General features: G+C 34.6%; 1 protein-coding gene across 2 annotated transcripts in view; it reads left to right on the top strand.

Annotated features, from left to right (window-relative positions):
• Nucleotides 1-16,813, top strand: part of LOC150096252 (proteasomal ATPase-associated factor 1-like) — a 147,726-nt gene that overhangs the window by 109,609 nt on the left and 21,304 nt on the right. Inside the window, exons 7-9 of one of the 2 annotated variants that reach the window (XM_090408880.1) lie at nt 1,280-1,465; nt 9,702-9,793; nt 13,003-13,118. In XM_090408880.1, coding sequence (XP_090265006.1) covers nt 1,280-1,465; nt 9,702-9,793; nt 13,003-13,118 — 394 coding nt within the window. Of the gene's footprint in view, nt 1-1,276; nt 1,466-9,701; nt 9,794-13,002; nt 13,119-16,813 lie in introns of both variants that reach the window. The other variant, XM_090408879.1, reaches the window with a different exon arrangement.

Raw genomic sequence — 16,813 nt, 5'->3', positions numbered from 1 at the left:
TTAGTAATGCTCCATTCCTGTCTTTGATGACATTCAATTTAGGCTTAAACTTGTGCTTTAAGTCATGAACTAAATAAAACATCGTTTTATAATTGTGCCTCTTCATCTGGAACTCTATCTCTTCACATTTATTAGTATAGAACTTTTCCTTGTCCTGCTTGATGACTCTTCTAACTTCTCTTTGTAATCTCTTGTATTCTTCAGTCCCTGTGTCTCTTCTTTTTCCATCCGCCTTCTTTTGATTAGTTCCCATGTTGAATCTGATATCCATGGGTCTCTTGGATATCAGATTTTTATTATTATTATAGAATGTGAGCAACTTGCTCAGAATATATAATAATATTACCACTTAGACAAGGGGAATGGATACACCATGATACTTTTGGATATTGCCAAGGCTTTTGACAGAATACAGCATGGAAGATTGCTGCATAAATTGGAGAATATTTGGATGATGCAAAGATAGGTAGAGTAATCAGGAGTGCTGCTGATGTGCAGTACTTGCAGAATGGTTTGAATAGGCTGAATGATTTGAATTGTGGGCATGCAAAAATGGCTGTCAGTTCAATATTAATAAATGTAAGGTCATGCACTTTGGTGTGATTAGATATCCAATGTCGTATCATATTGGTGAGATTCTAAATAGAAGAAACTGATCGGGCTAGGGATCTTGGAGTTTTAGTTGACAGGAAGTTGAAATTCAAGGTCATATAACAAAAATTGTAAATACAACTCAGAGAGCAATTGTAATTGAAACCTTGACACATAAAGATAACAAAGTTATTTGCCTCTTTACAAGGCCTTGATACAGTGGAGAGCATGCAAAGGAGAGTGTCAAAAAATGATATCAGGATTGTGGAATACTAATTATGAAGACAGATTGAGAATTTGTAGATTGCAGACACTAGCAAATAGGAGAAAGAGGGGTGATATAATTGAGAGACTTCTGAAAGGGTTATACAGAATTTCAGTAAATTCATTTTATGAAAGGTGGGGAAAGGATGTGAGGGTATCCTTGGAAGTTGAGAATGAATGTTGTCAAGAAAGGGATGGGGAATTTTCTCTTGTAGATTTTTGGTGCATGATTGGAATGGATTGCTGTTAGATGTTGTGTGTGCAAGTAGCATGAATGAATTCAAGAAGAGATGTGACAGTTGGTGCGAATAGTGTGGCCTCTCTCGATGAGTTCCTTACTCTCTGGAGGTCTTGCTTAATAATAATAACAAATTATTGATGCTTTTGAAACTTTTAATATTTTTTTTTTATCTTGTTACAGCAGTAACAGATACAGCAATAGTAGAAAGAGGCCGTAATATAGTTTCTGTATCTAAAGATGGGACAGCTAGGTTGTGGGACTGTGGTCAAGCTATATGCTTAGATGTATTAATTGAAGCGTGTGGTGTTATAAATACGTGTTGTCTGAATTCTGTTACTGTATCCCTTGGTCATCGTGACAAGCCAGTAGGTAAGACTATTGCATTGGTATAAATTGGCTAAAAAAATTTTATGTATAAAAGTTTAAAAACATTGCTAGAAATTGTTATAGTAGAAAATCTCCTTTAATGTTTGTATTTTAATTTCAAGTAAATGTGGTGGTATATTTGTAAAATACCTGTAATTTTAAATTAAGTGAGTTGTGTTCAGATAAGTTTTCCAATCTGTCCACTGAAAATAAATCTTGCTGTTCATACAATACCATTCTGGTGGTTAGAATAAATGATTCAGTATTTGTTAATGTAATCAGTCATAATTTTCTGGTATGTATCCTTAGTATGTATGTGACAACAACTTTCTTCCAAAATAGTCTGTTATTTTTAAAATCTCTTCTTTGATTAACACTTATTTTCCACAATACCCTCTAAAACACTTCACTCCTAAATACATCATTCCACTTATATCTTGATCTTCTGTTGGGTCTTACCCATTTTGTTTAAGTATCCATACCAACTTAGATTAACTCTGTTGATATCTATTATTTCTGTGGTTTAGCTAATTCTAACTTCTAGTATGGAGATGACATGTTCTGGTATGGAGACCACATGTTTCTTAATGAGAATTAGATTTTATTATAATAAACGATACAACCCTACAAGTTTTGTAAGTCATTGGGCTCACATTATTGGGATACAAGACTTGTATAAAAAAACTACAAAAAATAATTGCACATGAACAGATTTTTACAAATATCAACAGTCCAGTACATTGGTTCCCAACCGGTGGTACGCGTTGTAATGCTGGGCCGTTCGGGGGTACACAAAAAATAATCAGTAATGATGGAAAAACAAGTAAAGTAAACAAAATGCAAAACGTTAGCTATGGAACAATAAATGTCAGTATTTAAAAACATGGGATACAATTTATAGAAATGAGTTTAAAAGGGGTACACAAGTGGAAAAAGGTTGGGAACCACTGGTCTAGTACTTATAAACATAATGACAAAAAAAAAAAAAAAAAAAAAAAAAAAAAATTGGATTAACTAATGTGCAGCATTTGAACAAAGTTAGTTGTTGCTGACATGTTCTGTGGCATAAAGCATGTCATATCCCAGTTCTGCAGTTTTCAAATTTTTGATAAATACAAGAAACTTGGGGTAGGATTAAACTTTGGTTTTTGTTACACTGTGTGGGGTTACCGAGAATTTTTCAGACTTCTTTAATTTTTTTTTAAAGAATTATTGAACAATAAACACATTTCTGTTTTTTGCCAAAATACTTGCCGACCTGTTTTTTGTGTGAAGGCTAATCCCGATACATGCTTTCTTTTCTTCTCAATGTCCTTTACATGTTCAAATTCTCCTGAGATACTGATTGGTCTATAATTTGATACAAGTTTGATTAGAATTTGATATAGCACCCTTTACAAAGGATTTAATTTGCCTTCTTTCCATTTCCTTGTGACTCAGCCAGAGTTGAGACTAGTCAGAGGCATTGCCAGTTCCCTTGCACCTTCTTGTAAAATGCAAGCTGATCTCCCATCTAATCCCACAGCTTATTTACATTGAGATTCTGCAATATCCTAAGAACTCCAATTCCTAAGAACACCTCTGTATCTGCATCAGTCTATGTCATGTATATTACAGCAGCAACCTCACGTAGATGATACCCTTGCAAAGTGGTCACTCAGTATCTCGACTATTTTATCTGTTTTTGTCACCTTGCCATCATCAGCACCCATTACAGTTATCTTTCCATAGTCATTCTTTCTCTTACTTTCCATCTAGCAAAAGAATTCTTTGGGATTTCCTTTGGCCTGGTCAGATGGTTTATTTTCATAATCTGATTTTGCCTTCCTTATCATGCTGGCCACCTTTCTTGGTTGAGCCTTGGAATGTTCATGAGCTTGCTGGTCACCTTTCTTCCTATATATCCTCTACAACAATTTCTTTTGTTTTGCAGCTCATGCTTAATGATGCTGCTTATTCATCTAACTCCTTCCTGACCTTGAGTATACAATCTGATATTGCTTCCTCCAGGTGTCCCTTAACTATCTCCTGTGCACTGCTAACATCCTCTCCTTGCAGGTTTTTATGCCATGGCACTGCTTCAGACTTCCTCTTAAACTTGTCATAAACAATAACTTACCTTGTAGCTCCACATACACTCCTTCTTGACAGGATATTTCTCATGTTTTACAACATTCCAGGTCACGATTGCATGGTCAATTAGAAGCAACATGGCAACATTTGTTTATGGATAACTCTTATAATCTTATTACCAGATCCAATACTCTTGTACTGAGTCCTGTCCATCACATGTTGCCTCCTGTAATTATCTCTCAATATGTGTATAATTCTGTTTCCTTCTTGCCCTGTGATCTATCCTTTTTCCATAAGTTTTAAAAGAGGTATACCATGAGTAGACATATTGATACAAAATTAACAACGGAAAAAACTTGCGTACAAAGATTATTTAATAGTATAATTTTCGCCTGGGTGTCACAGGCATCTTCAGTACATATTAAGCTCAAATTAAACAATAACTGACAATTCCAAAAAGCAGCACCTAAGTAGCTGGTGTAAGATAACTAAAAAGGTCAATAAATTTCCTAAAAAAAAAAAAAAAAATCACTACAATAAAAAGTTAGGAAGGATTAGCTGATTTGTAAAGTACTATCTCCCATAAAGGGAATAGACATAGAAAAATTATACTATTTAATAATCTTTGTACGTGAGTTTTTTTCCGTCATTAATTTTGTACCGATCCTTTTTCCAATTTATATCTCCATTGTTGAAGTTCTCAGTAATAATTACTTGCCCTGCACTTGTACTGATTTGCTGATGCATATTTTCCACATCATCCCTGGAACATCCTGGCCTATAGCACAAACCAGCCATATATTTTGTCTTATTGGCTTCAATCTCACACAGACTGTTTCAAAAGAACAGTCACCCTCCCAACTGTCTCCTATTCTTTTTGGCTGCAATTCATCTGTTATCTTCAGCAGCACCCCTACCCATCCTGTCTTCTCTATCCTCCCTGTAACTACATGATTTGCTGTTAACCAAGTCTCACTAATGTCTATATCTTTTGGTGAGGTTGCACTAACCAATGTCCCAAACTCATCCCTCTTGCTCCTGATACTTCTGGTATTAGTATGTAGAAACTGTAGCATCCCTTTAGGTCCCCATAAACCTTTACTTCCTGAATTGATTTGATATTATTGCTTGGGAGATTAGATTCCACATTTGTTGGAATCAAAACCATACAAGTGCAGACAGTCAGCATTATACAAATCCTTCTTTCCATCAAACTCAGACCATAGGTCCACAAACAGCATTTGCTACAAGAGTAATGAATAGGCCAGGCATGATAGTTTGGAGAGATCCACATGTCTGAACATGTAAAGGATGTTGGGAAGTAAAGGAAGCACAAATTGGGATTAGCCTTTCACACAACAAATAAGGGCCACCAAGTATTTTGACAAAAAAAACAGAAATGCTATATATTGATTATAACTCTTTTATAAGAAAATTTCAAGAGCAACGGAAATGCTTCATATCCCCCCCCCCCCCCCAAAAAAAAAAAAAAAAACATATCAAAACCCTGCTGTAACCTCAACCACCTCCTCTCTCCTTTCACCATATCACCATTCCATATATCCAAAAAACTTAACAAAAATCCTAAACGACCTTACAACCACTTACAGACCACATAAAAAATTGGCATCTTATCTGCTCCACCAAAGACCAGTCACATCCCTAGATCTGCCTGATGTCTACTAGGTCTCTTGCAGTTGCAAACTGTCCTGCTACGGCCAAACAGACAGGCAGCCAATATCAGAATTTCTGAACACAAGGACTATATCCAGTTCCATTACAGTCACTTGGGACTTGCTGATCATTCTTTGGACACACCACAGGATATGCTGGAAGAAGGCCACTTTTACACTGCAGCAAGTACAAATATGAGAGGCTGTTCCTTGAATCTGCCTCAGTCCTGGGAAACTTTCAAAACTTCAACAAATTTGGGGGCATGAGAATGCCCCAAATTTGGAAAGCCCTCATTCTCGGATCTTCAGCCCAATGGCCAAGACTACCCAATTTAGCCCACTAGGGAGCCATTTAAGACTCTAGGCCTGACTTTGGCTGTCTTTTTCAGCCTCATTTGCCCAGTGTTAGTGCCTGTGTACACATTGTTTTCGTGATCCCTGATGATGGATCTTCTTCTTCAACCTTTTATTTCTGCTGGACGAAGGTCTTCCCCATGATTTTCCAGACCACTCAGTTTTCTGCCTCTCCCATGCATCTCACTCCCGCAATTTGTTCCAGTTCATCCCTCCACCTTCTTCTTGGTCTTCCTCTTTGTCTTACTCCATCCATTGGTCTCCACTCTGTTGTTTTTCTAGTTCATCTTCCATCACTGCATCTGGCAATATGGCCAGCCCATCTCCTCTTAGCCTGTTTAATGTATTTTGCAATATCCATGACATGACACCTGTTTGAGATCTTATACAGGTATTTGTCTTCCTATCTCTTAATGTTATTTTTAGCATATGATTCTCTCCATGCGATGTGTTGTTCTCATCTTTTTGTTTAGGGCTTCTGTTAAAGTCTGTTTCTCCTCCGTATGTTAGGACAGGAAGTATGCACTGGTCGAAAGCTTTCCTTTTTAGATTCATAGGGATGTCACTTCTGAATATGTCTCTCATTTTCCTATAAGCTATCCATCCAAGGTGAATTTAAGTTTCAGTAAGGTGAATTCCTTGTTCAATCTCTTTTCTTTGGCAATCCTTAAAGGATAACAGTTGGCCCAAATATACATATAAAGTAACTTGTTCTATTTCATGGTTTTCAACTTTGACAGTTCTATGGTTTATGTATTTGTTCATCATTATTTTTGTTTTTTTTTCTCTATTTATTTTTAATCCAATTACTTTGGAGGCTTCATTTAGCTGATTTAGCCTTTCTTCCAGATCTTCAAGATTATCTGCTATTAGGACAATATCATCTGCAAATTTCAGATGATGCAGCCTTTCTCCATTTATGTTTATTTCTTTTGTTTCCCAATAAAAGCTTCTAAAAGACTTCCTCTAGTACAGCTGTAAATAATTTGGGAGATATATGGTGTCACCTTGCTGGATGCCTTTTTGTATTGGGAACTTTTCACTGTTTTTATATAATTTAATTACAGAAGTTGCATTATTGTAAATATGTTTTAGTGTTTCAATATATGGTTTCTCAGTTCCCTGGGTTTCAAGAGCTTTTAGTGTTGCAGATGTTTTAATCTGATGATGAGTAACATTGGAATTAATACCTTGCAAAATATAGGAAGGCATTAATTAAAGTTATTATATTTAATATTTCAGTATACATTGTGATTTCCTGAAAAATAATACTTACAATTATAGGAAAACACAAAAATAGAGACCACCAGTTCAGTTGAAAGCACATGATATTATGTGCACTATCCATTATTAATATGTTATGATGAAAGCTATTACAATGTCTATGCATCTGTGCTATATAGGAGCTTTTTTTAGCTCCTATATAATTCCATATACAAAATTTCTATAGAATTTGTCTAGCTATAGTCCAGGAATAATCTGCATATGTATAGACAAACAATGAACAAAATGAATCTAATAGGAACCATTGCATTTTGCAAAAACAGTTAAAGAAAACATGCATTTTTTTTCAATACTACAGCATTTTAATTTAATAAAATTCAAGGGGCATTTATTGTTGTCATTCTTATTATTATATTTATACACATACTGTCAATGAAATAGAAACTTTTATGCAGATGTACATAAACATCACTTACATAGCATGTAGAATACTTGGTCATGTGCAGTAGTATTTAAGAAATACAATTGCTGAGGCTATTGCTACTGCTGAGGATGAAAAAACTCTCAGGGACTTTTGAAAGGGATAGAATATTTTGCATTGTAAAAAGAATGAAGATGCAGCATGGAGTGAAGTGACGAAAGTGTATGAATGGCATTTGGAAGAAGCTATCGAAAATACACATGCCAGCCATTGAATTTAGAAACCTTTATACAGATGTACATAAATGACACTTATAAAACATTTATGAAAAATACTGGGTCACGTGCATCACCATGTGTGCTAGGCAACTATTTAAGATGCTGCTGGTCAGTAATCATCAACGGTGTTGATGATGATACAAAAAACAAAGGATCTTTCCGAGCTTGACAAAGGGCTTATCATAAGTACCTGTCGGGCTGGAGCCACGATTTTGAAAACAGCAGAGCTGACTGGTTTCTCAAAAGGTGAGATACCTGGGGTGTTTAATCAGTGGAAAAATAACTCAAATTACTTGTCTAAGAGGCATAACTGTGGTCCTAAGACAGTCTGTCAGATATGAGATCGCTTTTATCTGAGAAGGCTTTCATGGACAAACAGAGAAAGCTCTGCTTGTCTGTGAAAGCCTTCAATGAAAAGGATCAAAGAGGATTGGTATTGGCAGTCACATGCCTATATGGAAACTACTGATTTCTGCGAAGAACTGAAAAGTTTATCTACAGTGGTGTCAGGAACACCATGACCGGAGACTGGAAAAAAGTCATGTGGTCCAACAAGTCGTGGTATACCTTGTTCTGTACGAGTGATTCTAATTGATTCACTGCAATGATACCAGCTTGCCTTATAAACACATTACAAGATATAAATATAAAGAGCTCACCGGCTCTTTATATTTATATTTAAGTAACTTAATGGTAGCACCTCTTTGGAAACTCGTATAGCAGAGTATATAAGTTCTTTTCACTATACACTTTGGTATTATGGTCTAGCTACTCACTGATGAGGCCTCAAAAAAGGCTGAAACTGGTCTGGGTAGTGACCTCCCTCCATAATGTAATAACAGCATACATTTCTTAGGAAATGTGTTTTTACATTATGGAAAATACTTAAGAATAGTGATCTGAACTTTCCCCACCTTTGCAACGAGTTGTCCGATATTGTACTACGTACTAGGGTCACTTACATTAGCTCACGCCAGTGTTCGCTGATACTTTATAGTTTACTATATTCGGCATGAAACTCTCTGATTCCAATCTTTGAGTTTCTTATTCGGTTTTAAAACAATGTGGATTTTATATCCCCTTAATTTAAAACATTATAAGATTTTGAAGGTGGTGTCATGGTGTGGGGTATTCTGTTGGTACAGAATGGATCCCCTAATATTGCTGGAAGGTCAGGTGTCCTCCAATGAATATTTGAACATTATTGCTAATCAAGTCCATCCTGTAATGTTCACGTTTTATCCAGCAGGTGATAGTTGTTTCATGGACAGCAATGCTATTGTTCACCATTGGTTCGGCAAGCATAACAGCGACTTCTGCCATCTTCTCTGACTACCACAAAGCCCTGATCTTAATTCCATTCAGAATGTATGGGACATGTTAGAAAAAACAGATCTTGGAGCAAAGTTCTGTTGCTCCCAGATCTTGCTTCCAGTTAATGGAATGGATTGTCTGGTGAAGCCTGGTATGGTATAGATGCAGTCCAGCACCTTGTGGAATCTATGTCAGACTGCATATTTGCTGTAATTTGAGCTTAAGAAGGTCCAGCATGGTCAATATGCGTATCTTAACTATAATCTGTTCTAGAAACTGGGTAGGACTTTCAGTACATTTAACATCAATCAAATTTTTAATCACTTGGTTCAGAACAACATTCTTATTAAAACAACATAAATCAGAAGCTATCTGTACAGCTGTTAGAAAATTTGATTAAACTATGAAATACATTTTTGTTTCATGGTATTTTTTCTAACTGTGCCTGTTGAAAAGAATGAAACATTAAATCATTCACGTGAATTTCATCATGGTTCAGTAGAAGTTTAATTCCCATTTGTTGATTGTGGTACCAGTAGATCTGAAATCAAAATCTTCAAGATTTTCCAGAGTCCTTCTGACTTTTACTACTGGAGTGAGATCATCAGACAGGTCTTAAAATATCATAAGGACCCTACCATAAACAGACAACAAGTGTGTACACGAAGTTTCCTGAGTGGGAGAGGAACATAACAATCTCAAATTAGAAACAATTGTTTTGATATTGATATATATTAAAAAATCTCATTTTTTATTTTAGCATGTTTTTTTTGGTTGTTGTTGCCTTCTCTGTTGCTAAAAAAAAAGTGTATTTATAATACATTATGTATCAGCAGAAACAGTTTCATCTCACTAATCATTTATATATCAGTGTTTTTAGAAATGTACTGTACATCCTATAGGGGATCGTGAAATTGGAACTAAAGGTAAACTACTACTTCTTGGCTGTGAAGATGGTTTGCTAAGAGGAATGGGACTACATAGTCAGAAATCTGTGAGTTTATTATTTTTATTTTACTTCCTGTTAAAATTAGTTTTATTTGTGAATGAATAATTCTAAAAAATATCACAAAAGTTCATAATAGTAGTACAAGATACTCTAATGATGATGATCACTATTTTGTTCTTCAGTGATCTATTAAGAATCACTGGAAAATGATGCTGTAGTGGATCATTAGGATAAATAGATTTTTCCAGTTGGTGAACATGAGAAAGAGACCATACTTTATACTATTGATTCTTGAACTGTGTTTGGTGGAACCCTAAGGTTCCACAAAAACTTGTAAGGGTTCACCACAGCATACAGATATTTATAACTTGTATTATATGTAGTTTCTGAATGGGAGAGGGGACTTTCAATGAATTTGGGAAATACTATCTAGCCAAACGGTGTGAGGACAGTTTCTATCATTGCTCGGAGATGTTATTATTATGCTATGAGATTGATTTAAACACTTTCACTTCTCACAGCAATGGACCCTCTAAACTGTGCCCATGTGCACGTGCGTGCACACACACATTGGTCAAAAGAGAGTGCACGTACCTAGTAACTATGCACACAAAATTTTTGCTTTCAGAATTTCTGATTTATAGTCAATAATTTTTGAACATACTATAAAAACAAATTATATGATAAATCATATATCTACTTGTTTTATTTAGTAATTTCTCCAATGTCTCCACTCCAATATTACTCTTAACGCATTCCAACTTACTTTTAGCCTGCACCCTATGGGCAAAATGATGCTGATGTCAGCAAGGTGCAGAGGCATATTTAAGAATGTCTACTGTGTAGACAGTGCAGTTACTTGAACTCATGAAAAAAGGTGAGAGATTTTTGTAGCTACATGGATTTAAGAAAATTAATTTAATGCTCCCAGTTTTATAGGCTATAGCTAAACAAAAAAAAAGGCAACATTAATATGAGAAATATCACATTATTATTTTAGTGCACTAAACCCTCGAAATGTTACTGTAGAAATTAAAGCAGAAAAGAACTGCAAATTCATTTAAAGTTGAATGGCTGAACAATTGTGGCATAATTTTAGCCACATGTTACTTGTCCGAGAAAGCAGTTTTGGTTCAAATCCCATCTATGATGGGAACAATTTATAGGTGTTTTTTTTTTTTTTTCATATAAAGTTAATTTAGCCAGTGGTAAAAGAAAGCAGAAAGGATTTTGTCCTACCTTGAGAGTTTTAGAGTTTTCAGTACTTAAGAATAAATAAACTGCATACATAAGCAGTATTTGAATAGCTGAAGAAGAAAGCATTTAGGTTGCTCTTAGAGAAATATTTTGCATGCAACATACAAAATCTTTTAACAAAGATGATGTCAGCAGTTTTAGGCATATCACATTGCAGCTTGTGACTTTTGCTGTTGTGTAACAAGTAACATTTTTGCACCAGCAAAAATTAGAGGGAATATCATCTCACTGGTATGTTAATATCACATCACATCTTCTCTGAAGTTGAAAGAAATAAATGCAGTATAATCCTTCTCATATAGCATTTAGTTCACACAGGAGGTTTTGTCTTTTGCTCTATGGTTTCATTAAAATTTAAAAGGCACTTGGAATAGAACAACGATGTCAGAATATTTCAGTTGATTTTTAATATTAATAATAGTAATGTTATGCATATGTTTTCTTGATTAAAATACTGTAATTTGCATCATCATAATTTCCATTCCCATAAGGAGGGAGGACGAGTATGTGGGAAGAAATGTCATGCAGGGGAGGGAGCTGGTGGAGGAGGACTTGAGGATGAAGAACTTGGATGTGGTTGCAGTCCAAGACAGGAGGATGTGGAGGAGACTCACTAAAAGCAGCAACCCTACTTAAGTGGGACAAGCTGCAGAAGAAGAAGAAGAAATCTGTATGCATGTATAAATTTTATGTTTTGGTATGATAATGTACTTACTAGACATCATACTAAATGTTTTTTTTTTTCTAAAAAACATGCCCGCATACATAGAATTCAGTAATCAGAACACCTCGATAATCGAAACATGCTCTTCCATTATGGGTTATAAAGGTTGTGCTGTGTCATAACTGGCATGTTTGTAGCTGGAGTATGGTTGATTCTTCCTCTCTCATGCTGTGTTACCAACAACATTTTACACAAAAAGTTTTCTCTAAATAACTATTATAGCTATTGAATGATTCTTTCAGCATTGATGTATTTACCATAACTTTGTTTACTGTTCCTTCTCATAATTATGGAATTATTACAATCTTATAGCATGATATTTCTGTCATAATTAAATATATTGGTGCTTTAGTGGGCAAATGGTTTAGCCACATATTACTTGTCTGAGAAAGCAGTTTTGGTTCAAATCCCACTTATGATGGGAACAATTTTATGTAGGTCTTTTTTCATATAAGGTCAATTTAGCCAGTGGTAAAAGAAAGTAGAAAGGATTTTGTCCTACCTTGAGAGTTTTCAGTACTTAAGAATAAATAAATTGGCCAAAGAACACACATTTACAGGCATAATATATAAAACTTGTTGCTTATGACCTGGCTGGTAAGCAGTTAAAAATCATAAGCTGCAACTTCACTTATAAATGCTGACCAAGAACTAAAAATGATGAAATGGATCATGATGTACCTCTGCTGGCACTATTCTGCGAAATCTGTAATGATTGTATGGATTTTATAATATACCTGAAGAAATATTGTCTTTACTTGAGGATCTGTTTTGACTCACAGATGCAACAAATATCAATCTGTGGCTATAAAAAATTTTCAGGACTGGGGCAACTCTTAGCCAATTGTAACCAAACTTTGTTTGCTTGCATAATAGATTAAACCAAGTATATAATTTCTTGGTATCTTTAATTTATAATATAACCAAGTGAAAAACTTTCAACAACTATCTATCTCTAATCCAGAGTATTTTATTAATAAGGTGTGACACCTTTTGGCAACTCATATAGGAAAATATGACTTCTGCATCACTTCAACCTTGGATAATGGATAATGGATTAAACCAAGTATATAATTTCTCGGTATCTTTAATTTATAATATAACCAAGTGAAAAACTTTCAGTGAGCTTTGTCTATGTCGACCGAGCTATAGGAGACTCTAATAAATATGTAATGGTCTGTATAATTCAGTTTTAAAAATACAAGGTTATTTTAAGTTGTAATTTATGTGTATATGTATTTTTTATTTTTATATATTTATTTTGCTATGACAGGTATTTCATTATAAATGCTCATCAGCTGTAAACTGTTGCTGCTTTATTTCAAATAATCAGTTCATTTGTGGAACTCAGGATGGAAAGTTATATCTTTTTGATATTCAGGATATGAGGTTAGAAATTATTTCCTTATTATTAGGATACATTTTATTTTGTTCACAGAAAAATTTTAAATGCTTCTTATATATATCTAATGTGCTTAATATTAAGATTCATAAGACAATGTTCAGAGTTGCTGCTTTATTGAGGGCTATGTCTTCATGTAAATTAGAATGGAACTAGTAGGCACTATAACATTTTCAGAAAACATACTTGTGCTTTTAAACATTTCCTATTTATAATCTATCACAGGAATTAGGATAGTTGGCAGATTGATCGGTAATCTGAGGTGCTCTGATGATGACAAATCCTTGACAAAGTTAATGAGATCAGTAAGATCAGAGGACTTCAACTCAGTCCTAGCAAAACAAAAAACAAAGATTATGGTTGTCAAAAGAAGTGTAGATGGGAAAAACTCCTGAGAAATAAGTGTACCTTAACAGAAAAAGAATTGAGGAAGCCAGCAAGTTCAAGTACCTGGGATCCATATTAAAGTGAAGAATTTCTGTTCGGGAGACATCAGAAGAAGATTAGGAATGGCTAAAACAACAGTCAGAGATCTGTCTAAAATCTGGAAGGATTGTTCTATTTCCACGGGAACAGAGTTGAGGATTCTGGAGGCAGCTGTTTTTCAACATTGACTTATAGATGTGAGACTTGGAACCTAAAGAAGTCTAACAGGGCAGTCTGATGAATGGTTACTAGAAAGGTTCAACAGACCTTTAAAGCTATTTATAATCTATAATCTATTCCCAGTGATGGGATTCACCCTTTATCCTCACTCCCCCTTGCTTTTCTATTTTCCAGATGATCATTACTGGGATTCAATACCCTGCTGCCATGATGCCATGCAGCTTGATCCATGGATGTCCAGAAAGGAGATCCTGGTAGTCCATGGATCACAGTTCAAGCAAATAAGCGGTGCAAGACTACCCCTTACTTCAGTAAAACGTGGCTGGATGACCTCACTAGTGTAAAAATAGTCATAATTTAAAATTATTAATCTTTTTACAATTGTTTTTCTATGTTATAATTTTATTAACTGCATTTAAATTAAATTTATAAATTTATTAAATGTAAATAATAATAAAAGAAGATATTAGTTTTGGTTTCGTAACCATGTATAATCAGCACTTGCTATTTGCCCAATATTGATATTTCTGTTGAAATGAAATTTTAAAGTATTTTAAACAAGTTGTACTTACTAGATCTGATAGTCATAATAATTTCATTGTTCTTTATTGAAATTCACAATTGTTAAGTGTTTGCTAACGATGATAACATGCCAGCCATAAGTAGCCTCTCAATTGCTGCTTAGTGGAACAAGTGTGCATGCTCACTAAGGGTGATTGATAGCTGACAAAGAGAGCGTTCAGTACCTGGGTAAATGGAAGAAAATAAGTAGATAGAGAATGGAAGTTTGAGAATCCAGACCAGAGAATTTTGTTTTAGGAAGTTTTAAGAAACTTGACAGTCATAATATGTTAATAGAGGATTCTGAAAAAAGGAATCGTAGCAAGGAAAATCCTTAGATTGGAAAATTGAAACTGTCAACAAGTGAATAGTAAATAAAAGAAGATATTAAATAAACATTATATTTAAACGTTTGAAGAATGGAAGACAAAATAGAAAGTTTAGTCTTCTGTCTCAAGGATACCAGTGATTTTAATTATTGGAACAATGACAGAATTAGTGAAATTTAAAACTCTAAAGTAGCATTGATGAAAAGCTCTATTTTGATACAATGTTTATAAGTAGTAAAAGAAACTTCTTTCTCTGGTAATAGATTTGTCTGTCTTGTAATAAAAGTACCTGAAGTAAGAATAATTACACTCAGTGAAATAGTGAGGATGATTGCAACAGATGTATTCCAAATAAGGAAACACTGCAAACCCAGGGAAGTTAATAAGAAGTTTTATATTTTGAGAAAAGGCCTCAAAAAGAAAAATGACTCCAATGAACATTTATTATTTGTAGGAATTCATTGTGAAAAAATGTTCAGTCTAGTAGGCCTTTAGACCTTGATTAAGCTCATGTTAAATAAACCAATAACGGAATGAGTCAGACGCGTGTGTGTCTCTGGGGTGAGTGGAGAACTCGGGCACCAAACTAAAAATCCCTTTGAGCATAAATTCTCCATCGTCAAGTTTTTTTTTCAAGATCTTCACAAGCCCCTGCCAAGTACAAATACTGTAGATGTCATCTGATAACAGAAAATATCTTTATATGTACATATAAATATACACTATTTCTCATCATGCAACAAGTTAATGACCAATAGGTAAAATTGCCCATTAACTTGTTATTACCCTTCTTTATTTAATTTTTAAAAAAAAAAAAAAGACAAGCCTTATGAACTTAAAGAGATATACATGCTTGTCTGGAGCAGGCATCTATAAACATCTATGCCCAAGGTGGGATTCGAACCCATATCTGTTGGTGATGTTCTTGTGAAAATATGACATCAATAACACAGACTACTGCAAGCAACATCACTGGTGGGAGGGAGGAATGCCACTTCTGGACACACCTCATAAAACACTTAACTTTTCTAGAGGTTTGATATCAGAATGGGATTTCTTTGACATTCCAGATGAGGAAATAAATTCAGAACTTAAACATCATGGAGTGACAAGTATGAGACACATCATATACATAGGGATAGTGGTCCAGTTCCAACCAGGAATAACATCCTTACTTTTGATGCAACTAAGCCTCTAGCATCCATAATAAGCAGGATAACTCAACTGTCCTATATCTCTGATTCACTAAGATGCTTTAAATATCAGAAGTGCAAGCATCCCCAACTGCCTATCATGCTTTATCACTGTCTAGTGTGGCAGTAAAGAACATGATAAATAAATTGTACTTTGCAAAACCTAAATGTATCAACTGGAAAGGTAGACCATTTACTCTATTCCTGAGCTTGTCAAAGGTGGAAGGATGAAAAAAAAAGATACTAGAGATCAAACAGAACATTGCATATTAGGATGCAAAGAGGAAGCTGGCTACTTGAAATCCTCTTTTCTTGAGAAGATGAAAATTAAGAAAATATCAAAAAAGGACACAAACCCATATGTCCATCTCACCATCTGACAATTTCAGCATACCTGAACTTTAGGATTGCAAGTACTTCTCTGTGCATTGCATTAATTGCCCAAACTGTTATTTTATCACTCCTAGAACTATCCAGTAAAATGAGAACCCATTTGTTAAAAAATGATGGCAAGAGCACTACATAAAGAAAAACTTCCAGATCCCTCCATAAAAAAAAAAAAAATTGATATTTCTGTATTCAGTGAATCTAAAGTAAACACAAGCACTGACCATGACATATCAGATGATATATTAAACTTTTTTTCAGATGGACAGTGGCCATCTGTACTTTCCAAAATCAACTGACAAGCACAAGCCAGAAAAAAAAAATATATATATAATAATAATAATAATCCATAAAACCTCTTAGAAATTGGATAAGCATAAAATACCAAAAGAATAGGGAAATTCTTACAATTGAACTGTAAGAATTTTTCTATGCCTAAAATATCAATGATATTTTATGAATATAGAAACATAAACCTATTTCTTTCTGCACGAGACATTTAAAACTCAGTGTGGATCCTTCCTTCTCCATTAAAGCATTCCACTATTATTCATAAGGACAGAACTAGAGATGAATCTGCTTGTGGAGATGAGATGTCACTATCCT

Source organism: Typopeltis vanoorti, chromosome 19 (assembly GCF_054136105.1).
Source record: "Typopeltis vanoorti isolate ZY-2024b chromosome 19, IOZ_Tvanoo_1.0, whole genome shotgun sequence".
NCBI classification, from domain to species: domain Eukaryota; kingdom Metazoa; phylum Arthropoda; class Arachnida; order Uropygi; family Thelyphonidae; genus Typopeltis; species Typopeltis vanoorti.
This window is presented reverse-complemented; position numbering and strand designations above follow the sequence as displayed.